Below are 25,719 nucleotides of genomic sequence, written 5' to 3'. Positions count from 1 at the left end.
GAGGGAAAGAGGATGTCCATATATAGACCCTACACCCTCAGGGATAACCACCAAGCTCTGTGATTGCACTTACTGTAAGTCACTAAGGAGGGCTTGCTGTGTAAAAATGCCTGAGTGTAAGAGAGCTTGAGAATATCAACTTTGGAAGACCTTTGTTAATTATTTCCACATTTAGTGGAGCAGGTTGGTGCAAATCTTACTTCCTAGCTTTTAAAGGTGGGGTTGAAAGGCTTGTTGAGGAGCTTGTTGATTGTTGCAACGTGGTGTTCCACAACCAGTATTTTGCTCTGATTTTCTTTTTAATGATATGATGTGGTTTGCACTTCTTCTTCTTGCTGTAGCTTCAGGTCTCTGGTTACCACTGCACAAAGATAATGTAGAGGTGGTCAACTTTGCATTGCCAAAGGTTCAAAAGTCACTTAGACAGACTCAAAAGTAATTGTACAAATGAACGTCACACTGAATCTAATTATTTTTTTTATAAATACTTGGATGAAAATCCTTTACAGTCAATAACTGCCTAATTGTTATGAGTCTTTGATTCAGTGTTTTTCTCTGTTCAAGTTTTGGTTTCAGTATATATATAGTCTTAGTTTCTTTAGTGTTTCTATTTTCTTTGTCTATTTTCCTTTTTATAATTAGCCTCAAGCTCTTTGTTCCTGCTTATAATTTTGTTTACATTTTGTATTTTATGCCTCCCTTGTGTTTCTCCTTCAGTGTCTTTTCTGTTATTTTAAGATAATCTAAGTATTGTATTTCAAAGAAACATGTTGCATTATTGTTTTGTTTTGTTTTTCAAAATTGTCATTCTTCTGTCTCTTGAGGTGAACATTAGGTCTTGTCTTATCACAGAATGATATGCTGGCTGAGTCAGGTAGAAGGAATTTTACTCAGAAATGTGGAAGTGGACTCATACTTAGAGCTGCCAGGAGATGAGGTGGAGGAGGGCCAGATATCAAAGAAAGAAGGTGAGAGTTCAGATGAAGGACACACCAGGTTTTGAGCAGCCTGATCAGAGTCAAAATGATGACGCCCGAAGTCCATTATGGACAAGAAGTAGGGCTGTGAAGTTGTGGGATTTGGTTTCTCAGCTATCATACTGGACACCAGCCTGTGAGGGGAAAAGGAGATCTCCTATCCATGGTAGCCTGCAACATGCATTCTGTTTTAGAGTTCTGACTTTTGAAGGGGCTCTATTCTCCTCCCCCCATCAAGAGATCATTTGTTACTTCGATGGACTGCTTGTCCTGTTTTTATGTTTCATCCTAGAAAATTATCAACGCAATTTCATTATAGCTGAAAGAAAAGTGATAAAGACAGGAGACGTCTAGATTTACATAAATTGCATAAATCAACTGGATAAAAAACGAATCAAACTGTGTGTATTCAACTAAAAAGCTTTCTTTATCTCCTTCGAGATGATATTGTAATGGCTACAATCTTGTGTCTCCTATATTAGACAGTTCCTCTTCTTATGGATGTTAGGCGCTGTCACACTGTCTCTGCTCAGGGTCCTCAAAAGCTGTCCTCCTCTGAGAAAGCTCAGAGGTGTGACCATCCTCCACCTCATCCTCTGACAGCATTAAAAGGTACTAGGTTGTTGAGTCACGTTGTTCGTTTTTCATTTCTGACACTTGTGTTACACAACTATCCAAGCACTATTCCCATTATTTATCCTAATTACTACATTTCAAACAGTATTAATCAACATGTGATTATGAAAGAATAAAAAAATAAACAAAACAAGTGATACGAGCTTCATCAATATAATTGTAGATAATATTTGACCTAAATACATGGCTCTTGTGATTCAATCATGTAGGTTAAATGCTTATCACAGTGATTCCATTATACACTCCAGTGTAGGCATATATGGTGTATACGAGCATATATGATTACATAGTATATATGTGAGTATATGTCCAGTGTATACAGGTATATATGTCGCAAAAAAATCCACAACAAAATCCAGCTGTCGACTACAAAGGGCACTCAAAGGTTTTGGAAAGGGGAAAATTACTGTGTATTTTGTTAGGGTTGAAAATGATTTTAAAAAGCAGTTTTCATTTTTTTGTGTACACAAGGCAGTGTTTTCATAAATGTGTCTTTAGGGTCAAAAGCTTCGTCTAGCGTTATGAGTTGGCTGACATATTGGGGGTTGACACAGTAGTGTAGAGGAATTTGCAGCATGCTTACATATCACACTTGGGCCATTCTCTGGGCCAACGGAGTCCAAACGAATGTCCTGAACTAGATATTAGAATCAGTAATATTAAATAATAAAGGCTGGGCAGGGAGAGCCTTTATTATGCCTGTCTTTTTGATTCCAGGAAAAAGGAGCAGATAGAAGGCTGACAAGAAGCGGACGTGAACAGAGAGGATTTGTAAGGAAACAGCATGACTGCCACGTTGCTTCTGGAAGAAGATAGCCATAATAATCATTTGCTATTGTCGCAGTACAAAAACTGCAATGAGGGTCATGCTTTGTGTGAAGACAGATGGTTGATTTCACACAGAGGTCCAGCACTGAAACTTGTAATTTCAACTGCCAAAGCAAATTAAATCTTTTAAACGACAGATATTTCTCCAGTACTTCCTTCTGAAAAAATTTGTACACGACAAACTGGTGACCCCAACCTGATTTTTTCAGTTGGAAAGGAGAAAAGGACAACTGGGAAGGCTCCTGATGGAGTTGCTGTCAGACGCCAGAACTAAAGAGACACCTGATTCCGGTCACTGTCACAGAAGGCCTTCAAAGAAACGGCAAGCAGAGCCTGTTTCTATCGAAATCTGCAAAATTGCATACATACCAAATTTAAATGTGAGCGGTGAGTGGTCAAAGTTCTCTCAGTCAAAATGATAAAGTGTTTATATGATATGATACATACTTTATGCATAAAGTTGGAATTACAAGTTTAGGTTATGGTTAACAAGGAAATTGGTTTTAAAAGCAATTTTAAATTGCTAAATCACGTGATCAAACCTGTGTGTGTGTGTGTGTGTGTGTGTGTGTGTGTGTGTGTGTGTGTGTGTGTGTGTGTGTGTGCGTGAGTGGGTGAGTGAGTTGTGAGAGCTCTCAGTGTAGTTTTTTTCTGGAGCGCATGGGTAAGATTTGTTATTAGTTGTTATCATTTAATACATACAGAGTTACTGTAACTGCTATTTGACTGTATTCTGAGTTTCCTTTACATTTTTGTTTTCTGTTATCAGTTGGCAGCTATAGAACTAACTGGTATTTGATTTATGTTCATTTTGTGTTCTGATTCTTCTATTGATTTGCCATCAGTTGTTATCAGTTAATACCAGTAGAAGTTAACTCATAATTGGTTTTGTATTCTGATTCTCTCTTAAGTTGATCTCTGATATCGGGAAACAGCTAAAAAGTTAACTGTTTTTTGTGTTTTTGCCTGTCTTGGAATATTGATTGGTTTCAATTGATTTTGTTATCAGTCAGTAATCAACTGACAGCTATAGATTTAACTGTATTTGTTTCTGATCCTTTCAGTTGATCTTATTAATAGAGTAGGTGATCTTAAGATTATTTTCTTTTACTGGTTGATGACAAGTAAGTGGTCTTGGGGTTAGTTGTTTCGCTTTTACATTTGATCTTAGCCTGATCTTATAATTGATTTAATTGATAACCATTAACAGTTAATTGCTATTCTGTTTTACTCTAATGGTTTTCTTTGATTGACTCTTATCTGTTTAATATGTAGTTAACTGAGTGAGTCAATTCCTAAATTCATTGTCATGTTTGCTTTGTTTGATTCTGAGATAACTACCATTGAATTGATTGTTAAATTAAATCATGCTTTTGTTTGATTCATTTCTAGTATTGATACAGATTCTTTTTGAGTTAATTCTGAAAGTTGAATCTTGACATTTATGATCTCAACCTTTATTAGTTTAATACAGTTTGTTTGTTTTTGAATTATTTGCTAGCTGGGATGAACAGCTATGATTTTGCTTGCTTCAAATTAGAAACATTAAGTTTGCAGTTTTATTTCAGAATTACTTTTTGTCAAATTGAAATCTGCAGTTTCAGGAAAAGAAAAAGGATTGCTTCGTCAGAGGGACAGAGGGAGACATTTATATACGTGTGTGTGTGTGTGTAAATAGACATATATATATATGTATATCCTTGATTATATATATATATATATATATGTGTGTGTGTATATATATATATATACACACATATATATATATACACACACACATATATATATATAAACACCCAGCACGCCCCTGCGGGCGGTTTATCCTTCAAGCTCGGGTCCTCTACCAGAGGCCTGGGAGCTTGAGGGTCCTGCGCAGTATCTTAGCTGTTCCCAGGACTGCGCTCTTCTGGACAGAGATCTCCGATGTTGTTCCCGGGATCTGCTGGAGCCACTCGCCTAGCTTGGGAGTCACCGCACCTAGTGCTCCGATTACCACGGGGACCACCGTTACCTTCACCCTCCACATCCTCTCGAGCTCTTCTCTGAGCCCTTGGTATTTCTCCAGCTTCTCGTGTTCCTTCTTCCTGATATTGCTGTCATTCGGAACCGCTACATCGATCACTACGGCCGTCTTCTTCTGTTTGTCTACCACCACTATGTCCGGTTGGTTAGCCACCACCATTTTGTCCGTCTGTATCTGGAAGTCCCACAGGATCTTAGCTCGGTCATTCTCCACCACCCTTGGGGGCATCTCCCATTTTGACCTCGGGACTTCCAGGTTATACTCGGCACAGATGTTCCTGTACACTATGCCGGCCACTTGGTTATGGCGTTCCATGTATGCCTTGCCTGCTAGCATCTTGCACCCTGCTGTTATGTGCTGGATTGTCTCTGGGGCATCTTTACACAGCCTGCACCTGGGGTCTTGCCTGGTGTGATAGACCCCAGCCTCTATGGATCTTGTGCTCAGAGCTTGTTCTTGTGCTGCCATGATTAGTGCCTCTGTGCTGTCTTTCAGTCCAGCTTTGTCCAGCCACTGGTAGGATTTCTGGATATCAGCCACCTCCTCTATCTGCCGGTGGTACATACCGTGCAGGGGCCTGTCCTTCCATGATGGTTCCTCGTCTCCCTCCTCTTTCTTGGGTTTCTGCTGCCTGAGGTATTCACTGAGCACTCGGTCAGTTGGGGCCATCTTCCCAATGTATTCTTGGATGTTCCTTGTCTCATCCTGGACTGTGGTGCTGACACTCACCAGTCCCCGGCCCCCTTCCTTCCGCTTAGCGTACAGCCTCAGGGTGCTGGATTTGGGGTGAAACCCTCCATGCATGGTAAGGAGCTTTCTTGTCTTTATGTCAGTGGCTTCTATCTCCTCCTTTGGCCAGCCTATTACCCCAGCAGGGTACCTGATCACGGGCAGGGCGTACGTGTTGATGGCCCGGATCTTGTTCTTACCATTCAGCTGACTCCTCAGGACTTGCCTGACCCTCTGCAGGTACTTGGTGGTTGCAGCTTTTCTAGCGGCCTCTTCATGGTTCCCATTCGCCTGTGGGATCCCCAAGTACTTGTAACTGTCCTCTATGTCTGCAATGTTGCCTTCTGGTAGTTCAATCCCCTCAGTTCTGACTACCTTCCCTCTCTTTGTTACCATCCGACTACACTTCTCCAGTCCGAACGACATTCCAATGTCATTGCTGTATAGCCTGGTAGTGTGGATCAGTGAATCGATGTCTCGTTCACTCTTGGCATACAGCTTGATGTCATCCATGTACAGGAGGTGGCTGACAACTGCTCCGTTCCGTAGTCGGTATCCGTAGCCAGTCTTGTTAATGATCTCACTGAGGGGGTTCAGGCCTATGCAGAACAGCAGTGGGGACAGAGCATCTCCTTGGTAGATCCCGCACTTGATGGTGACTTGTGCTATGGGCTTGGAGTTGGCCTCTAGTGTTGTACGCCACATCCCCATTGAGTTCCTGATGAAGGCTCTTAGGGTCCCATTGATCTTGTACAATTCTAGGCATTCCAGTATCCAGCTGTGGGGCATTGAGTCATAGGCCTTCTTGTAATCAATCCAGGCAGTGCACAGGTTGGTCAGTCTGGTCTTGCAGTCTCGGCTGATTGTTCTGTCTACCAGTAGCTGGTGTTTTGCGCCTCTGGTATTCTTGCCAATTCCTTTCTGTGTCCCGCTCATGTATTGACCCATGTGCCTGTTCATCTTAGCCGATATGATGCCTGACAGGAGCTTCCATGTAGTACTGAGGCAGGTTATTGGTCGGTAGTTGGAGGGGACCGGTCCCTTCTTGGGGTCCTTGGGGATCAGGACCGTCCGGCCTTCAGTTAGCCATTCCGGGTGTCTCTCGTTAACTAGCAGCTGGTTCATTTGTGCTGCCAGACGCTCGTGGAGTGCAGTCAGCTTCTTCAGCCAGTAGGCGTGAACCATGTCGGGCCCTGGTGCTGTCCAACTCTTCATACTGGAGACCCTTTCTTGGATATCTGCCACTGTGATGGTTACTGGACCCTGTTCAGGGAGGTCGCTGTGGTCTGCCCTCAGATCCTCTAGCCACTGAGCATTGCCGTTATGGGTTGCATCCTTCTCCCATATGCTCTTCCAGTATTGCTCCGTCTCCAGCCTTGGTGGTGCTGTTCTCTTATTGTTCCCTTGCCACTGAGAGTACACCTTTGCTGGTTCTGTGGAGAACAGCTGGTTTATTCTCCTGCCTTCTATCTCTCTGGTGTACCTCCTCAAGCGGCTGGCCAAGGCTGTGAGTCTTTGCTTGGCAGTTTCCAAGGCCTCAGGTATGGACAGCTTGCTGTATTTCTTAGGCACCTTATTTGTCACACCTTTCTGCAACTCCGTTAGTTGGCTAACCTCCCTCCGTGCTACTTTGATCTTGCCCTCTAGCCTCCTTCTCCATGGAGGGTACTGCCCCTTGTCGCTGTTCAACTTGTAGCCAAGCATCTCACTGATCACTGTTGCCGTATTGTAGATGAGCTTGTTAGTGTCGATAATCGTGGTTGTAGGTATTGCCCATAGTGCTGCATTAACTCCTCCTTGCCGTAGCATTTGTGTTGTACCTCGTCAATCTCTAGCTGTGAGAGCAGTCCCTTCTTTCGAATGTTGGAACACTGAGCTACTAGTTGTTTCGCCGTCATTGTGGATGTTGGGTATCGAAGAATCCATAGGTCCCTCATCCTATTCATGTAGCCCCTTCCGCCAGGGTTACTTGCGTAGTAGCATTCCAACAATGCCCTGTTTTCGTCTCTTGCCCACCGATGCCTTCTTGTTCCAGTAGCCCACTTTTCGTCAGGGTGCCCTGGTTCCTCAACACCTGACGCGGACCTTGTTGATCCGGGCGACGTCCGAGCCGGCATGCCTTCATATTTATCTGTCTCGCTCATGTCTGCGGTAGGCTTGCTTAGCATAGGGGGTCTAGCCTTAGGACCCTTACTGGATACAGACGCCCCAGGCAGGAATCGAACTTGCGATCCTCTGTTCCAAAGGCGTGTAGTCTAACCACTACGCGCTATATATATATATATATATATATATATATATATATATGTGTGTGTGTGTGTGTGTGTGTGTATATATATATATATATATATATATATATATATATATATATGTGTGTGTGTGTGTGTGTGTATATATATATATATATATATATATATATATATATATATATATATATATATATCCATCAGATTGTTTGTTCCCAGATACCCTTTCTCCAGACCCTGTTAAATCGCAATTGTCATTGAAAAACTCTCTTCACTGGAATATACACACAGAAAATACAGGTAAGTTTTCCACACAAGTAAATGAATCAACAAAATAAGCACCAGAGCTGGGGTTCTAGTAACTGTTACTCATTTAACATTCCTGCAAAGACTGAATCTCAGACACTCCCTTGAGTAGTGGCTTTGAGAGGAATCAGGAAGCCACGAACCTGGCACGAGTCCCACTAAGACACACACACACACAGTAATAGTAGAGAGGCAAGGTGGCGAACACGGACAGGGAAAACAAAGAGAGAAGGTAAGATAGCACAAAGAGGATAGAGAGAGCATGAGACACTCATGATGTAGAGGTCTCAAAAACTCACAAAAACTCATGAATCAAATATGATCAGTGTTGGGTAAGTTACTTTAAATTAGTAACTTAGTTACATTAATAGTTACTCCTATCAAAAGTAACTCAGTTACTTCAAGTTACTTGTTACTTTCAGAGTAACTAGTTACTAGGGAAAGTAACTTTGGTTTTACTCAGAATTCTCTTGTTAATGTGTTGCTTCCGTAACTGGATACCCAGCAAGATTGCCAGTCTTCTAGCTTGCTTACTTGCCACAAGTGCACTGTGCCACCTACCAATAGAAAGGAAAAAATAATGTGCCCATTTCCACGAGAGAAATCCCACGCCTGATTCTATCCTAGCCTGCTTTTTACATCCAACACAAAAACTGCAGTCGTGGTGCTTTCGATTGAGCTCAGAACTCGGAAATTCTGCCTTCTGAATAGGAAGATGTAGGTAATACCAGACTGCAGATGAGCTGCATACAGAGCTGGACTGGGACAAAAAAATCGTCCCGGGCATTTTGACTAGAGACCAGCCCACCATTATAGGAAAAATCATAAAACCTTTGAATGAAAATAAACACTGTTGTGACAGTGATGTACACTGTTCTGATGGTATATATGTATCAATCTATCAATTGTTTGTTGTAAGACTCAGATAATTATTTTTTTTTAAAAGTGAGACATTTTAAATGAGAATAAGAAAGTATTTCCTTGTGCCCCCCTTTCCCTGTTAATGCCCTACATGCCCCCCTGGCAACACTTTGCTAGACCCGCCCCTGCACAGTTACCAGCTGTCAGCTGCTTAGAAAAGGATCCTGGTGTTATTTGTCTCTCAGAAACAGTTCATAACTTCCCTTCAACTCATTCATGTCACCTAAAAGGTAAACCTGTTTCTCCATCACAGCTCTGATGATTCAGTAAGGACATCTCCTGGTTTCATCTTCATGTTTCCCTCTCATCACATAACCAAACCATATCATGACCAGCAGGTTTACAGCTGTGGCTCCAGCAAACATCAGCTGATACTAGAAATTAATATTAAATAAATTCTAACAACAGCTGATCAAGCTTAAACATGCTGCTGTTGTTTACTGCGACATCCTCTGGTTTCCTCTTTCTGGCGCAAAGTGGGCGATAAATAAACAAGAGAGAAAAGCCAATCAGCTGATCACTGATCAGTTTTGTGATTGAAGTAGAAACAGGAGAGGGAGGGGGAGAGGATGAGAGAAGAAGAGGCAGCTGTGCAGCGTAAACACAGAATAACTCCAGCTGTGTGTCTTTGTCATTGTAGCTGAAGTCCGGGACAAACTGTTCCTTTTCACCTCAATACGAAACGCGTAATATTTTCTCTGAATACGAGACGATTCCGTTTTTTTCGGGACGGTTGGCAACTCTAATAATTAACCTTATGAACAAAATAAAGTTCAACATCAGTAACATAGCACCCACCCAGCTGTATAGAAACTCCGTCATTCTAGCTAGCACGCAGTACGAAAAAGTCAGCATAATGAAAATAAACTCCACCTAAACTTGGTTCATATCTGACCCAGAGAGACTGCAGGTCATAACTTCTTACCTGAAGTTCAGTTCACCTGACACTCTCGGACCAGCGGCCGCTTCGGGTCTCTCCTCTTGCCTCCCTTTTCCTTCATCCACCTGCTGGCCTCCACCACTTGCTAATGTTATTGAATCTGTGGAAGCTCCGCGATAGCCACCACACGAAGTAACGAATAACGAGCCTATCTAAATCCCAGTAACGAGTAACGCGTTCCCGGTTTTGGCATAATAACTAGTTACCGTGTTCGTTACCACAATAATAACGTAGTTACTGTAACGCGTTAGTCCCAACACTGAATATGATACACCAACAACAACAATACAACCCCGCAAATGATAGCCAGAAAATGGGCTGAATTACTTGAATAATTGGACTTTTTTTTGTTTTTGTTTTTTTGAGTTTATGTTAAAGTAACAGTAATGTAACCTTTCTTTTGTTTTTATCCCACAGATGTGAAAAACAGCCGCCCCCCTCTGTATCACTCTGTGTCACCTTTTTCCTTTCCACAATCAACCCACAACTTTCCTTTATCCTTGGTTGCTTGAGACTATTTTGATGTTGCTGGAAATAACACGATATCTCCCACAAATATACAGAATAATGTTGTTTTTTCTTTTTCTTGTCTCAGGATTTTTTAGGTCATTGAGCAGTATCATCTCAAACCTGTGAAGCTTCACAATGGACAAAAACTATTGGATGGATGACTTTTCTTGAATAACTGAACAGTTTAATGTCTGGTGAGACTGCAGGTTTTGATAAATATATATTTTAACATTGCGAGTATTTGTCAGTAATTCTCTATTCTTTCATATTACACATAATATATATATAATATTACACAGAAACATTACCCAGATCTGATATTTAGCATTCTCAGTTTGTTTCTCGTAACACGTGCTTCTTATTAAATACCTTGCTGATGTAACATGCAGTAAAAAATGACATCTACTCAGTTTCAACAGGAAACATAAACCTTTAATGGGATTTCACAAAAAACAGTGGTAGTGCCAGCACTGCCTGACAGTCATAGAAAAACTTTAACCATTTCCTGAACAGTGTATTTAAAAAGACAAAAAATAAACAACTGGGCATGTGCGTGTATTTGATGTTTTCATAAGTACTTTTCTCTCCAAATAGACAAGCTGGTGCTTAATTTACAAAAAAAAAGAATTTTTCATTTTACACTTCAGTTGACTTCTTCCTCAAGCAGCACATCCAGCTTATCCAGCAGCTGTTGTAGTGTAATGTTGTTCAACTTTACTAGTTTGGTCCTTACTAGCAGCCACAGATTTGACTGGAAAACATTAAAACCAGTTAAAATTGTTTGTCCTAACAGTGTTATACCGATTTTAACAATAACTGGTTAATATAATTAACCAGTTATTGTTAACACACACTCACTTAACCAAAGATGCAAACTGTAAAAAAACACATTATTTTATAAATATGCATTGATACAAAAATAAAATAAAAATAAATGTTTTCTTGAACCCTGAATATCATTACAGTAGCTGTAGACTTATCATTCAATGCTGTTTTTTAAAATCTGCAAATGCTCCATCTGCACATCTGAGTGACTAAACGGCACACACGCCTCGCATTGATGTAAAAATAAAAAAAAAAATAGACTCTTTCTTGAATCCCATTACAGTGGCTTCCCCGTCAGCAGGCTTCAAACTGTACAAGAGGAACTCTGAACCATGTGCAGAGACGACAGCAGACGCTCCATCAGGATACGTACAGTAGTGGCTAAACGACCTACACGCCTTGAAGTCTGGGAGCTCCACACAGAACAACAGGTCCTGCTTTGTTTTTAGCTCGGCTTTTTAGATGTTCACAGTCAATTCTGCACAGTCCAGACCTCCAGGTCTTGTACAATAAAGTCCTCATTTGTGGAGAGAGGTGCATTGTGAAAAGTTGGACTGGAAAAGCTTGAACCACGGTACAGATCAGCATCCAGCCACAGGGCAAAGCCACTCCTAAAGACAGAGAGAACAATAGAACTTTAATATCAGATCTTTGAAAACTCACTGATAGGAAAATAAATAAATAACTGTATAACTTACCCTCCTCCACCGAGCTGCAATGAATCCCAGTTTCCACTCACAAAGTACGAGTTCACCCCACTCCACTTGTATACCTAGATAACAAAGACATAAAAACATCTTAAACTCTGTGCAGATTTCTACAATAAGTGAAATAATTTCATGAAAAATCATCCTGTAAATAGACTAGAGGTAAAACATTAATAAAAGTTCAACTCTTACCTGGAAGTCGGGATTGAAGCTGAACAAGAAGGTTTCTCCAGTACCGTAGCAGTATTTACTGACTCTGAATGGATCTGAAGAAAAAGCCCCAAACACCTGAAAATACACCAAGACACCAGTTTGTTAAAGGAGATGCTGGTAATGGAGGAATCCGTCTCATTTTCTTGGTACAGAAAAGTGCTGGAGACTAAAGAGCAGGATACAAACCTTTTTGTGCATGTCTTTGACCACCAGCAGCACAGGGCTGTCCACCTCAGCCATGTTCCTGTACAGAGTCTTCAGGCTGCTCCCATGGACGGCTGTGCTGTAGACCAGCTGCCATTGATAACCCCGGGTCCTTGCTGGCATGTGAACAGCAAGCTGTTTGACAAAGAGTTGCTCATCAGATCATGTCCTGACAAGACTAATGCGTCACTCCATCTAAAATCAACACTGTTCTTCTGCTTGACTGTCTACAATTTGCATAAAAAACTTTACGGTCTGAGCACAACTTCCAGGCAATGCTGCCGCTTATGTCATAAATAATGACTGTTGTGAAATTTTAGTTGTAAATTTGGAGATGGTGACGCAGAAAATCATCTAAACAATTGTACAATTGGTATTATACAGCTAATATATATATTGTTTAGTATTAAGCTTTGCTTGTTCCATATTCAGTTTTTCAGCAAAATGTGTTTGAGTCCATAAGAAAAGATTCATTCTTATATCTGGAGGAATAAATATATTTCAATAAATATTAACGTTAGCCCGCGACTTTGTTCCAGTTTTGAATTTTGGCCCACTGTGTATTTGAGTTTGACACCCCTGGTTTAGATGATTGTTTTTGATAGCTGTGATCCACACACATATATATAAATGAGTGTTATTTACTTTTTCTAGGTGATAGTCATCTAGCAGATGACTCTGGTCAGTGAGGACAGGAAGATCATCATCAACTTCCAGCAGGTACTCGGGCTCTTCTACCTCGGAGGCGTCTGAGCTGCACAGACTCTGGCAGCGTTTGGACTCTTTCACTGTGATGATCTGAAGGAGGCAAGCAGAAAAAGTGTCATCATGTTACACTGCTATCCACTGCTCTCCTTTTATTTGTTATTTGGGAAGTTTTTACTGCATTACATATATACGTTTAATGGCCTTAAGTACAAAGGTTGCAAATCATTTAAACCACAAAACCAGAACTATTGAATGGCAACAAAACTGCAATGCATGGTGACAGAACACATTTGAACCTCCACAGAACCTCCTAACACGAATACATTCAGCAGAGTAATCTTACCTCAACATAAGGCTCCATACAGTCACTGGCGATGTAAAGCACCTTAATATTTTCTGCCAGCCGCTTCATAGCTCCTGATTTCCCTGTCAAGCGCTGCTCTCTGCTGTACCACATGTCTGCTAACCAAACTGCCATGAAGGCAGTTCTTATATACACTGGGTTACTTTCTCTTTCTGTCTGCAGGCTTATTGGTCAGACATTTGAGTAGATGTCTGCTGATTGGTCAGCTCTGACAGTGAATAGTTTCTTTTCTCACTAAACAGGAAAGTGAGGTCTGGTTCTGGGATGTAGAGGGAAAGAGGATGTCCATATATAGACCCTACACCCTCAGGGATAACCACCAAGCTCTGTGATTGCACTTACTGTAAGTCACTAAGGAGGGCTTGCTGTGTAAAAATGCCTGAGTGTAAGAGAGCTTGAGAATATCAACTTTGGAAGACCTTTGTTAATTATTTCCCGAAAAAATTATTCAGTAACAAAATTGTTTATAGTATTGCATCTGTATACCACCAGAGTGGATTTTTAAATCCAAGAGTCATCATGTACATCAGCAAAAAAGAAAAAAAAAATGTAAAAAGTGGTAGGATTTCAGCAACTCGGGTGCAAGAAAAAAAAAAGAATTTAAATTTGCCATTATGGAAAAATACGGTAAATTCATGTGCTTTTAATAGGATAATAACGTAAAGATTTTTAACTTTAAATTGTATTTTTTTTTTTACATCCATCCATCCATCCATTCGCTTCCGCTTATCCTTTTCAGGGTCGCGGGGGGTGCTGGAGCCTATCCCAGCTGTCATAGGGCGAAAGGCGGGGTACACCCTGGACAGGTCGCCAGTCTGTCGCAGGGCTAACACATAGGGACAGACAACCATTCACACTCGCATTCACACCTAGTGGCAATTTGGATTATCCAATTAACCTATCCCCACAAGCTATTTTTTTTTTACAGATTTTCATATTTAAAAAATGTATTTGCGTGTGTAAAATCAGTGAAATTACCTAATAATTTTGTCCTATACTGTTGTAATGCAATTAATGAGGCTTAAAATTTCAGGAAAGTACTTTTATTAATTGGATTTTACTATGTGATTTTATGTCAGAAATCTTGTACTTTTATTCCATGATTAATGTAATATTATTGTCAGGTTCAGTGCAAGAACAGGATGCAAATGCAGGACTTTCCAGTTAGCAACAGTGAGTTTATTTACAGTGAAATAGAGAACAATAAAGTTAACCGTTTCCAACGACGTAGCTTCCTCTGTGGTGCTCCAAACTCCTGCACAGTGCTCGTCTGGTGGTGAAACGCCAACACTTGATAATTCCCAACAGCTCCGCTCCCGTGACACACTCCTTTCCAGGTTCCAATGAAGAAAAAATGTGATGATCAATTTGGCGTACTCACGGGACGGGAAATCCTTCTGGCCTGATGTTTGCCCATAAACTGGCATGTTGGACACACACACACATACACACAGAAGAAGCAGGGGAGCAGGCCAGTCGATTGACAAGGACAAATATGATATGCTTTTTTTTTTTTAAATGTCAAAAAAATTGTCGCTAAACTAAGAAATGAGTTTGAGTTTGTAATTACATGAGTTAACTTTTTATTTTTGATTATATCAGCTGTAAGATGGCTTTGTATAGCACATTTCAAGATAAAAATCACAAAGTGTTTCACAGAAGCTAAAACATAGAAACAAAAACGAACCAAAAGCAAGTTTAAAATGACGAGTTTTTAGCTGATTTGTAAAGAGGACCACTCAGTCTACAGATCTCAAGCTCAAAGGAAAAGAGTTCCAGGGTCTGGGGGCCACGATGCCATAGCTCTGTCACCTTTCGATTTCAGCCTTGTGTGCTGGACAACCAACAAGCCCTGATCACATGACCTCAGGGACCTGCTGGGGAAGTGATAAAAACAGGATCAAACCAGAGATTTAACATAAGCGTCCAAAGTCAGAGTTGAATCAAAAGTTACACCAAGATTCCTAATAGAAGATTTGCCAAATGTAGCAAGAGGACCTAAATTTTCCATAACCTTGGGCAAACAATTATGAGAAGCACATACAAGGACTTTGGTTTTCTCCTCATTAAGTTAAAGAAAGTTGTCAGCCATCCAACCTCTGATAAAGTCTATGCACCTATGCAAAATCTGTAACTTGGAAACACCTTGGGGCTTAAAGGAGATAAACAACTGAATTTCATCTGCATAGCAGTGATAAGAAATGTCCTTAAAACTGCTCAGAAGGTGCGGACGAGGGAGTAAATACAACAAAAACAGCAAAGGCCCCAATACAGAACCTTGTGGCACAGAATATGCAAAAGAAGCAGAAGAAGACATAAACTTAGAGGTAGCCAAAGAAAAGGATCGTTCACACAAATAAGATGCGAACCGATCAAAGCAGACCCAGATATACCCACACAGTGTCTCAGCCTATCTAGCAAAATGTGATGGTTGACAGTATCAAAGGCAAAGGTCAGGTCCAACATCAAAAGAACAGAGCATTCTCCTGCATCACATTTCATCAAGGTGTAACTGGAGACTCTAAGAAGTACAGTTTCAGTAAAGTGAGCTGTACGAAAGCCAGACTGGAATTTTTCCAGAATGCTGTAGTCATCCAGAACAGCTATGAGCTGGTTAGCCACAACCTTTTCTAAAGTCTTAGTGATGAATGGTAGTTTTGAAATTGGTCTATAACTGCTAAGCAAAGAAGTGTCAAGCTTGTTTTTCTTAAACTGTGGGTGAATGACAGCATGCTTACAGTAAACAGGGACCTGACCAGAAACCAAAGAAGTATTGATAATTGTAAGCTCACAGGGACCGATAGACTGAAAGACATTTTTAAACAAAGATCCAGCTAAAAATATAAAGAGAGCAAGAGGATGCTTTCATTGAAGTAACTAATTTGACAAGCTCAGGTAAGGACACGGGTAAAAATCTTTCTAAAATAACAGGCCTAGCTTGAGTTGGAGCAGACAACAGAGACAGAGAAGGAGAGATACTGTTCCTCACATTACTAACTTTTTCAACGAAGAAAGAAACATTTTTAATCTAATCTTCATTCCATGAAATTGGGACAACAGGTGGAGCAGGAGCAACAATATCACTTATGGTGTCAAATAGTACCTTGGGGTTACCTCTGCTCTTTGAAACCAAGTCTGAGAAACAGGCAGCCCTCGCATCTCGAACTGAAGTGTTAAATAAAATGAAGGAGATGAACATGTAAATGAGTTTTCCTCCATAATTACTCAACTTTCCAAAAGGGAATCCTGTCAATTATCCAGGTGGGCGACTTTAAAACAGGAGCTAATCTGGTTTTGATTGTCTAAAAAAGAAAGACAATGATTAGTAAAAAGATTTGTTACTAAATCAACATCTTTATAGGAAGGTAGATAGGCTATTACTCCTTTATGATTACAAGGCAGTCTGGGCAATGAGCTATCTGAACCTTTTCTGTAATTTCACAGATGTATTGTTTACAAATGAAGCCCAAAGAGTCATGCTGACAGATTTCTTTCATTATGTTTCATTATTTATGTGGTAAAACTGAGAAATGCTGTTGAAATTGCACTTCTTTTCTTATATTTAGATATCACAGGGATCGGCTGTGTAGGTAAACTTTTTTCCACTGACAAAAAGGGGATTTTTACTGGTCGGGCCTACTTAAGATCAAAGTGCGCTCTATGTGGCAGCTGATTTAAAATGAGTTTGACATCCCTGATCTCGGCTGAGCTAAGATCAGGTAGCTGAAAAGAAAAGAATAAATGGAAAACCAACATTTGGCAATGAAGATTGCTCATGTGAAATAAGTCAGAATAATACGGAAAGACTGATATGGGACTATTATCTCATCGACTGAGATGCCTTGGCTAAATATAGAGAATCATAAGTGGGTATGTGAACACTCTGACGTCTGACATCAACACCACAGCTGATAAAACACACTTGATAAGAGAGACTTTTAAAATGTTAGCTAATGTTCCAGTAATAATGATAATACACACTTTGGCCCACAGATCTGAAAAACAGTTCCTCCCTCTGAGCTAAGTGTGAATTTTACCTTTTTTTCAACAGTCAAACAACAATATCTCTTTCGTCCTCTGTTGCTTAAAACTATTTTGATGTTGCTGGAAATGAGACTAAAATTTCCACAAATATATTTTACTACAAAACTGTACAAAATGTTTTGGATTGATAAGCTTTCTTAAGTATCTGAAGTTTTCATGTCTGTGAGACTACCAGTTTGATTTAAAATGTAAACGTGTATTTAGGCTTCTTCAATCGGAAATATTTCCTTGTTTATATTCATTCATAATTTTGCACGAAAGCTCAGCTTCCGATTAAAATAAGGAAATCACCTAAAAATGACACACAAGGTTTAGTCCCTTTGTATTCCTTATAACAAGTAACTAACTCAGTGATGTGGTGAAAGTGCGTATAGTAAAAAATGACACCTCTACTCGAGTATAACAGGAAACACAAACTTTTAATGTGATTTCACAAGAAAACAGTGGCAGCGCCAGCACTGCCTGACGGTCATGTACCATTTTTTGCCATTTCCTGAACAGTGTATTTAAATGCACAGATGATAAACATCTGTCTATTTGACGTCAAATCCATGTGTTTGACGTTTTATTCAAAGTGTTTTTCACAGTCTGGTTGCTTCATTTACATAAAGCAGAACATTTTTCACTTAAGGTCCCTTCTTCCTCAAGCAGCACATCTAGCAGACAATCAGCTTTTGTAGTGCAATGTTGTCCTTATATTACTTTCAGCGCTCCTATTTTGGTCCTCACTTACATGGAAAATGTTAAAACCAGATCAGCTGTTTTTGGTCCTACCAGTGTTACAGTGATTTACTATTAAATACTTAATTTAATATGACAACACATTGATACTTCAACAGAAATGCAAACTGTAAAAAATCCTTTTAAAATCATCTTTTTATAAATATGCATTCATGTAAAAATAAAATAAAAATAGATTCTTTCTTAAATCTTGAATCTCATTACAGCGGCTGCAAACCTTTCATTCAATGCTGCTCTCTTTAATCAGAGAGAAAGTCTAGGAGGTCTTTGAGCTTCAGGTGCCAGTTACTGACTGGGCTTAGCACAGAGGCTGCAGCTGAAGTGGCATGACCCTGAACTACACAATTACAGGGAGGCACTCATCTTCAATAGGCACAGCTCCAGCAGGCAGAAAGCCCGAGAGCCCCGTCAGCAGGCTTCATACTGTACAAGAGGAACTCTGAACCATGTGCAGAGACGACAGCAGACGCTCCATCAGGATACGTACAGTAGTGGCTAAACGGCCCACACGTCTTGAAGTCTGGGAGCTCCACACAGAACAACAGGTCCTGCTTTGTTTTTAGCTCGGCTTTTTAGATGTTCACAGTCAATTCTGCACAGTCCAGACCTCCAGGTCTTGTACAATAAAGTCCTCATTTGTGGAGAGAGGTGCATTGTGAAAAGTTGGACTGGAAAAGCTTGAACCACGGTACAGATCAGCATCCAGCCACAGGGCAAAGCCACTCCTAAAGACAGAGAGAACAATAGCACTTTAATATCAGATCTTTGAAAACTCACTGATAGGAAAATAAATAAATAACTGTATAACTTACCCTCCTCCACCGAGCTGCAATGAATCCCAGTTTCCACTCACAAAGTACGAGTTCACCCCACTCCACTTGTATACCTAGATAACAAAGACATAAAAACATCTTAAACTCTGTGCAGATTTCTACAATAAGTGAAATAATTTCATGAAAAATCATCCTGTAAATAGACTAGAGGTAAAACATTAATAAAAGTTCAACTCTTACCTGGAAGTCGGGATTGAAGCTGAACAAGAAGGTTTCTCCAGTACCGTAGCAGTATTTACTGACTCTGAATGGATCTGAAGAAAAAGCCCCAAACACCTGAAAATACACCAAGACACCAGTTTGTTAAAGGAGATGCTGGTAATGGAGGAATCCGTCTCATTTTCTTGGTACAGAAAATTCTTGGAGACTAAAGAGCAGGATACAAACCTTTTTGTGCATGTCTTTGACCACCAGCAGCACAGGGCTGTCCACCTCAGCCATGTTCCTGTACAGAGTCTTCAGGCTGCTCCCATGGATGGCTGTGCTGTAGACCAGCTGCCATTGATAACCCCGGGTCCTTGCTGGCATTTGAGCAGCAAGCTGTTTGACAAAGAGTTGCTCATCAGATTATGTCCTGACAGACTAATAATAATTTTCTCAATACCTTCAGAGAAAAACCTCTGATGATTGTGATCTGCACCAAATGTCCAGCTAGTTTAATGTGAAGGTTAGTTTTACTAACTTTTTCCAGGTGGTGGTCATCTAGCAGAAGGCTGTGGTGGCTGAGGACAGGGAGAACATCGTGGTAACTGAGTTCTTCTGCCTCAGAGTCGTCTGAGCTGCACAGACTCTGGCGGCGTTTGGAGTCTTTCACAGTGATGATCTGTGAGGCAAGCAGAAAATTGCAAAGATATATTCATTGTCATCAAACAAATTCGCTCCCTGCTTACTGTCACAGTAATACTCACTGCTGTCGCATTTTTGTTACTCGAGAAAAGTTTAGGGGCCTTGCATATTAAAAAGTTTTGATTTATTTAAAACTGAGCACAAGTACCACAATAACTGAACTACTGGATGACAACAAAGCAGCAAAGTATGGTGACAGAAAAACATTTGAACCTCCACAGTAACTTCACTGCACTTCCTAACATGAATACATTCAGCAGAGTAATCTTACCTCAACATAAGGCTCCATACAGTCACTGGCAATGTAAAGCACCTTAATATTTTCTGGTAGGTGCTTCATAGCTCCTGATTTCCCTGTCAAGCGCTGCTTTCTGCTGTACCACATGTCTGCTAACCAAACTGCCATCCAGCAGCTCTTTTATATACACTGAGTTACTTTCCCTTTCAATGTCTGAAGTGTTATTGGTTGGAAATCTTAGCAGACGTTTGCACATTGGTCAACTCTGACAGTGAACAGTTTCTTTTCTCACTAAACAGGAAAACAAAATCTGGGTTAGGTTTGTAGAAGGAAACAGGATGTCCATATATAGACAGAGGGCATTCCCACAGCCTCACTTTTAACTTTTAACAATAACTGCCAACAAATTTGTCAGGCCACCACTCATTATAAGGTTTATGCCACAGCCGCACTAAATTAACAGTATTGGTAATTAACAAAATCATGTTTTATGTTTCTGTAATTGTTAACCTACCAGTATGTGCAAATGAATAATACATAATATGAATATTATGTATATTTTTTAGAGCTAAAGTATAACTATCCATGAATATTCAAACTAAAAAGTATTTGGGTTTTTTTGTTTTAATGAAAGGTGGTTTAAAAACATTTTTAAGCACCGTAAGAACACCTGAGCATCAGAGAGCTGATTCTTGGAGTGTTCTGTGTGTGCTTAACCTTCGAGATATAATAATGTATGTTTTTGTGTATATCTTACCTCCCACTTTTTAGCGGCGGTGTTGATGGGCTTGCTGAGGATCTTATTGATCGCTGCGATGTCCTTCTCCACAACCAGAATGTGGTTCTGATTTTTGTCTTTGATGACGTAATGCGGTTTCCACTGGTTCTTGTCGCCTTTGTGGCAGACCTCTGGTGACCACTGCGCAAAAAATGTGTAGAGGTGGTCAACCCTGTAAAAAAAAATTATAAAATTTAGGGGGTTTTTAGGTTACCAGTATACTTATATAGCTGTAGATGGTTGACTTCTTATACCTTAGATAAAGAGTTTAAAGGGTTCCTGAGATCAAGTAAAATGCTAAGAAGCACAATGACATGGCAATATCAGAAAACTAAAGAGTTACTCATACTGAATAATAACACAGGCTACATTTTCTCCATTTTCCATAGAAGTTACAATATAATAACAACTATAAAAAAAAAAGCCTCTGCAATCTAAGATGTACCTGGAAATAAACTGCAACAGTTATACTTGTTTTAACCTTTTTGAGCAATTATCATCTTTGAGTTAATCCTGGAACATGTGTGGGAATGAGAAATCACTATTTCCATCTGTCCATGTTGGAGTCTGCTTTGTCTACAGTTTCAATCAGACATGACTGACAGTTCAGAAATCCCCTCTAGTCTCTTCCATCCCTCTCTGGTTTACCATGCCAGACTCTTTGCTGCAAGCCAGCAAACTCTTGAAAGGAAATCTCAGTGACTCAATGACTAAGACTGCTTCCTTTGGTTCAACATATGTCACAATGTACGCATCCAACATAAAAAAACACTCATTTCAACATTTTCACATGACAGTTTCTTTTTGCATGCACTTGAAATCTGACGTGCAATCAAAATCTTTTACGTTTCTGCAGTTTTAGGGCACGTTTACTTCTTTGAATTAGCTGAAACTAACTAAAGCTTTGTCTGATTCAAATGCAGTTAGCACCACCATAATCACCCAGCACCCAGCATAACAATGCTCATAGATATACTGATTTGTTCTACTTACTCTCCAACGCTATATGCAACTCCCATGGCTGAATGGAGATGAATGTCCCGATAAAAATCTCTTAAAGAAGCAGTCAGGACTCTCAGCGCTGATGAAGCGTTTGAACTTGAGTCTCTGCCATTCCCGCTTTTTATATGAGCAGGACAACTGCTGAATCAAGCTTCAGTGAACATTAACCCTCCCACTCCCTCTTCACACAGCTTACACGGGCTGCACGTATTCATGCAGGGATTACACAACAGCGCCTGAAAGCCAAAGCTAGTGATACATTAGCTTGACCTGCTCTGCAGCTCTACCATTAAGGTTAGCAGGAGCACAGCTGAATTCTGTGTCAAAGCTAAGATGTGGATGAGTGGTGAATGACACCACTGTTGCACTTTTCAGTCCAGTACATTCATCTTACAGCTACACTTCATGAGAGCTTTGCAGATGAAGATTTTAAAGAACTAGTGCAAAATGATCCAGAACACTAAAATGAATCATGCATAGCAAAGTTAAATGCATCACTAAAACAGTGAAATTATATATAAGATATTATATATAAGAAATTATATATAAGAATATGACAGTGGACAAGGACTTTCTTGCAGCTGGCTCGCTCAGGTTTCCTTTGAACAATATAAAAGGGGAAATGGTCAACGGCTTGGCATCAAATCAGGAAGGATGAGGCAATAAAGGAAGGTGGTCTGTAGAAAACACCCAGTTAGAACAGAGTTATTGGGTTTACGCTACCTCAGTACATTTTTATATTGAATGACTTGATGATTGCAATGACATCTGCCTGCACCTATGATTTTTTATCTTATCCTTCCCATTTCTTATAAGATTGTTATAAAGTCTTAACAAAAAGGACCTCAACTGTAGTATTGACCATTTAGAAAAGATGAGTTTTCAGTGCTGACCATTTAGATTAACAAACAAATGTTTCAAGGGCCCCAAATGATCTGAACACGCTGAGCTGTTGATTCAGTAATCCAATTTGTTCAGAGCTGAGTTGAGCTTGTACTTTCCAAATAACTTCACTTTCTTGACCAGATTTTTCCACAATTTTCTTCAGCAATAATGACATAGGTTTGTTCATGTTCAGCCGAAGAGGTCAGAAGATTACAATGGGTACATTCTGGGGTCAGCAATCAGCCTTGATATTCTTACACAAAACCAATAGAACGAAAAAGATAAAAATTCAGACAGTGTCCACTGTGACACAGTGACAGGATTGATTAGTAAACACAGATCAATAAACATAGATTTACCCGGACAGATATGAGTATATACAGTAAATGCACGTGCAAACAAGCAGATGCATGCACTTATTGTCAAAAACACACAACTGATGCATTCTTCAGTCAGCAATGTCAGCTTGACACGCGTGCACACACCTGCAGGAACACGCCTACCTCCTTGTTATAATCGACTCAAAGAGGACCTACTTGGATTTATTTTTAATGTGAGATTCATAATGTTCCCGATGATGCTGACATCGTGCTTTAAATGTAGTTATCCTGTGCTGACTGAAACGTGCATGTTTACAGCAGTTAACGTGCAAGAAACTAGTCTTGCACAGTGGGATAATGGAGTGACAGGGTTCATCACAGTTGAAAACAGCTGTCCGTGTGCACAGGCCATCCTGAGATCCTAAAAAGATTTTCAGATGAAAGAACACGTTGCTCTTAGCAATACTGTCTAGAACATTTCTTGCTCCACCTCTTCTTCAACCCTGTCTGTTCCCTGCACGACTCCAGCCAGACATACAAAAAACCACAAAAAAAATCCTACTGAGTCCACATCACACACATGCACACGCAGCCTCACACACAAGAACACAAATACCATAAAACATCCATGCACGCATGCACGTACGAACTATTTCCTCAATCCTGCAAGAGGAGTGTAGGATTTAAATGTATGTATGTAATTTAAATTTGTATAAGCTGTAGATGTTTTTTTGGTTTTTGGCGACGACTAGGCGACAAAAAAGTTGTATGAGTCGGTGGAGGGGGAGGGGGCCCTCCGTGTTCTGGTTACGAATTTGCGTGTCATCCTTGCGCAGGGGCCATGCTAATCTTCTCTGTATCGTATCCAATTTAGCGTACGCGCTTGCCGAAGCAAGTGTTTAGAGGTTACCAGGTTCTGGTTACCAGCACCGACCTTTGCAGTGAGCAGCTTCGGTTACGTGCAGCCCGAGTTTTTCACCCGCGCTGAGGACAAAAGAAAAGAAAAACTTATTGAAGTTCGATAAACACACCTATGTGCATCTCCGATAGTTCCTTCACAATAAAAGCATCAAGCTGGATCACCATTTCAAAGCTTTTAACTTGAAGTAAGAAACGCCGGAAATGTCTCGTTTGCATTCACAACAGCGCTGAGACGTAAACAGTCCTTCACAGCGAAATGTCTTGAAGGTACAAAGTAGTGATGTGCGATACCACTGATTTCCTTTCCGATCCGATACCAAGTAAAATTCAGGGTGGTATCGACGATACTGATCCGATACCGATACTTTGTACAAAACGGATTTTATTTATTGTATCTCAAATTATAGCGTCATAATGATTACAGGACATCAGAATACCTTCTTCTTATCACTTAATAATGCAGAGTTCATCATATAGAAATAAAAAAACTAAAGTTGTGTGCTATTTGAACACCTTGCCTGCCTGGAGGACTAAAGGACTCCGTGAGAGACTCTCACCCTAGCAGCACCTGTCCCTCTCCTCCTCTTCAGTTCGCCTCAACATACGCTCGTCATATTTTGTGATATGATTTACTCTGAGGTGTTTGACAAGGTTAGTGATGTTGCCACAACCATACATGCCAACCCTCCCGATTTTTCCGGGAGAATCCCACCTTTCTCCAGATTTTCCACCCGGACAACAAAGTTGAAAAACCATATCGCAGAATTCATAGCGCGGCCCAGCCAATTCCAGTTTCCAACAATGACGGCAGCGACTTAGTTTTAATATTACTCTTATTTCTCTTTCTGGGTCGCAAAAAAACTTTTAACATATTTTCAGGTGAGAATGTAACTGTGTAAACTTCAAATATCTGAGCCGACCGACACATCGTCTTCAAACCCCCGCGGTCTTTCACCACTCGGGTTAAACATGATATACAAGTCACTTTGATAACTTAAAAATGTTCTTGTTTGGCTTTTTCAGTGTTTTATTTGTTCGTGAGTAAATCGGTTTGGCTGAGATTAAAGTTATTAGATTAGATTAAATTAAATTAAACTTTATTATTCCCTCGGGAGGGTTCCTCCGGGGTTTTCACACAGCTGAATAAACGTCAAACAGAAAATGATTAAACAGAAGAGTTTACGTCAGTGTCCGGTTATATTTTAGACAGCAAGGAGCAGACGGCAGAGTTTCACTCCACCGAGGGAGCTCGTGACGTACTACCCGGCTTTCTTTAGACCGCGAAGGCCGGTCCTCAGGTGGAAGCAGCCTCTGAATTTGGACACCCCCGCTGTTTCCGGGCCGGCCAATAATAACGGTGACATTTAACGTATTTTATCCGATAAATAAACCCTGTAAAATATTTTTATCCGCCCAAACAGCCCTTTTGAATGTCTCCCTAATTCTGAGGTCTCAAGGTTGGCAAGTATGGCCACAACACCTCACTTTTTTTGCCACATTTATTGCAAACCACGGCTCAGCTGTTTGTGGAGGTAAAATACATCCGCACAAATACGCTCAGCCATTGTTGTGAGTGCGCACGCCAAGGGGCTGCGAGACATTTATACAGCCGTATTTCGCACATGACTATGAAAGGCGGAAGAGGAAGTAGTTCCTTTGAATGTAGGCAATCCGAATGTTATAGTTTCTTTCCGCTGTGTTCCTGTTAATGATAAACTACAAATTTACTCTAAATTACTAAAATATCGATATTTTAATGTGAGAATCGATTCTAGAACATAAATGATTGGTATCGGAGGAATCGATATTTCAGGATCGATCCGCACATCACTAGTACAAAGACGGGAGGAGACAGACGGGAGTTTGTGGCACAACACTGGCACGTGCTGACCGTGACCGACCGGTTTTTCGAGCACGAGCAGCATTAGAGTGATGATGGGTGTAAAAAAACAATGAGCACGATTTTTCACGTAG

At 40.4% G+C, this 25,719-nt stretch overlaps 2 protein-coding genes and 1 non-coding gene across 4 annotated transcripts; all 3 read right to left on the bottom strand.

Annotated features, from left to right (window-relative positions):
* Positions 1-10,054: 10,054 nt before the first annotated feature.
* On the bottom strand, positions 10,055-13,273 carry LOC147318660 (TLD domain-containing protein 2-like). Its single transcript, XM_086309892.1, has 6 exons — positions 13,117-13,273; positions 12,711-12,863; positions 12,048-12,200; positions 11,841-11,936; positions 11,640-11,713; positions 10,055-11,552 (listed from the first exon to the last, which is right to left on the bottom strand). Exons 1-6 carry the CDS (start codon positions 13,249-13,251, stop codon positions 11,414-11,416), a joined length of 750 nt encoding a protein of 249 aa, XP_086166018.1. The 5' UTR covers positions 13,252-13,273; the 3' UTR covers positions 10,055-11,413.
* A 4,308-nt stretch (positions 13,274-17,581) lies between these two features.
* On the bottom strand, positions 17,582-21,785 carry LOC147318659 (nuclear receptor coactivator 7-like). Of its 2 annotated transcripts, XM_086310722.1 has the most exons (7): positions 21,611-21,785; positions 20,597-20,789; positions 19,438-19,578; positions 19,143-19,295; positions 18,936-19,031; positions 18,735-18,808; positions 17,582-18,647 (listed from the first exon to the last, which is right to left on the bottom strand). In XM_086310722.1, the coding sequence occupies exons 1-7, from the start codon at positions 21,634-21,636 to the stop codon at positions 18,509-18,511; spliced, it is 822 nt and encodes a 273-aa protein (XP_086166848.1). In that variant the 5' UTR covers positions 21,637-21,785; the 3' UTR covers positions 17,582-18,508. The 2 variants fall into 2 exon arrangements, with proteins under 2 accessions (XP_086166848.1, XP_086166849.1); XM_086310723.1 differs by lacking the exons at positions 20,597-20,789; positions 21,611-21,785 and adding an exon at positions 19,873-20,580.
* A 1,830-nt stretch (positions 21,786-23,615) lies between these two features.
* On the bottom strand, positions 23,616-23,723 carry LOC147318658 (U6 spliceosomal RNA). Its single transcript, XR_015131635.1, has one exon. It is a non-coding gene; the product is annotated as a U6 spliceosomal RNA (small nuclear RNA).
* Positions 23,724-25,719: the final 1,996 nt, after the last annotated feature.

Source organism: Aulonocara sp. 'chitande type north' Nkhata Bay, linkage group LG11 (assembly GCF_057382095.1).
Source record: "Aulonocara sp. 'chitande type north' Nkhata Bay isolate Kocher_YH1m ecotype deep benthic linkage group LG11, A_spYH_male_GT1.1, whole genome shotgun sequence".
NCBI classification, from domain to species: Eukaryota; Metazoa; Chordata; class Actinopteri; order Cichliformes; family Cichlidae; genus Aulonocara; species Aulonocara sp. 'chitande type north' Nkhata Bay.
This window is presented reverse-complemented; position numbering and strand designations above follow the sequence as displayed.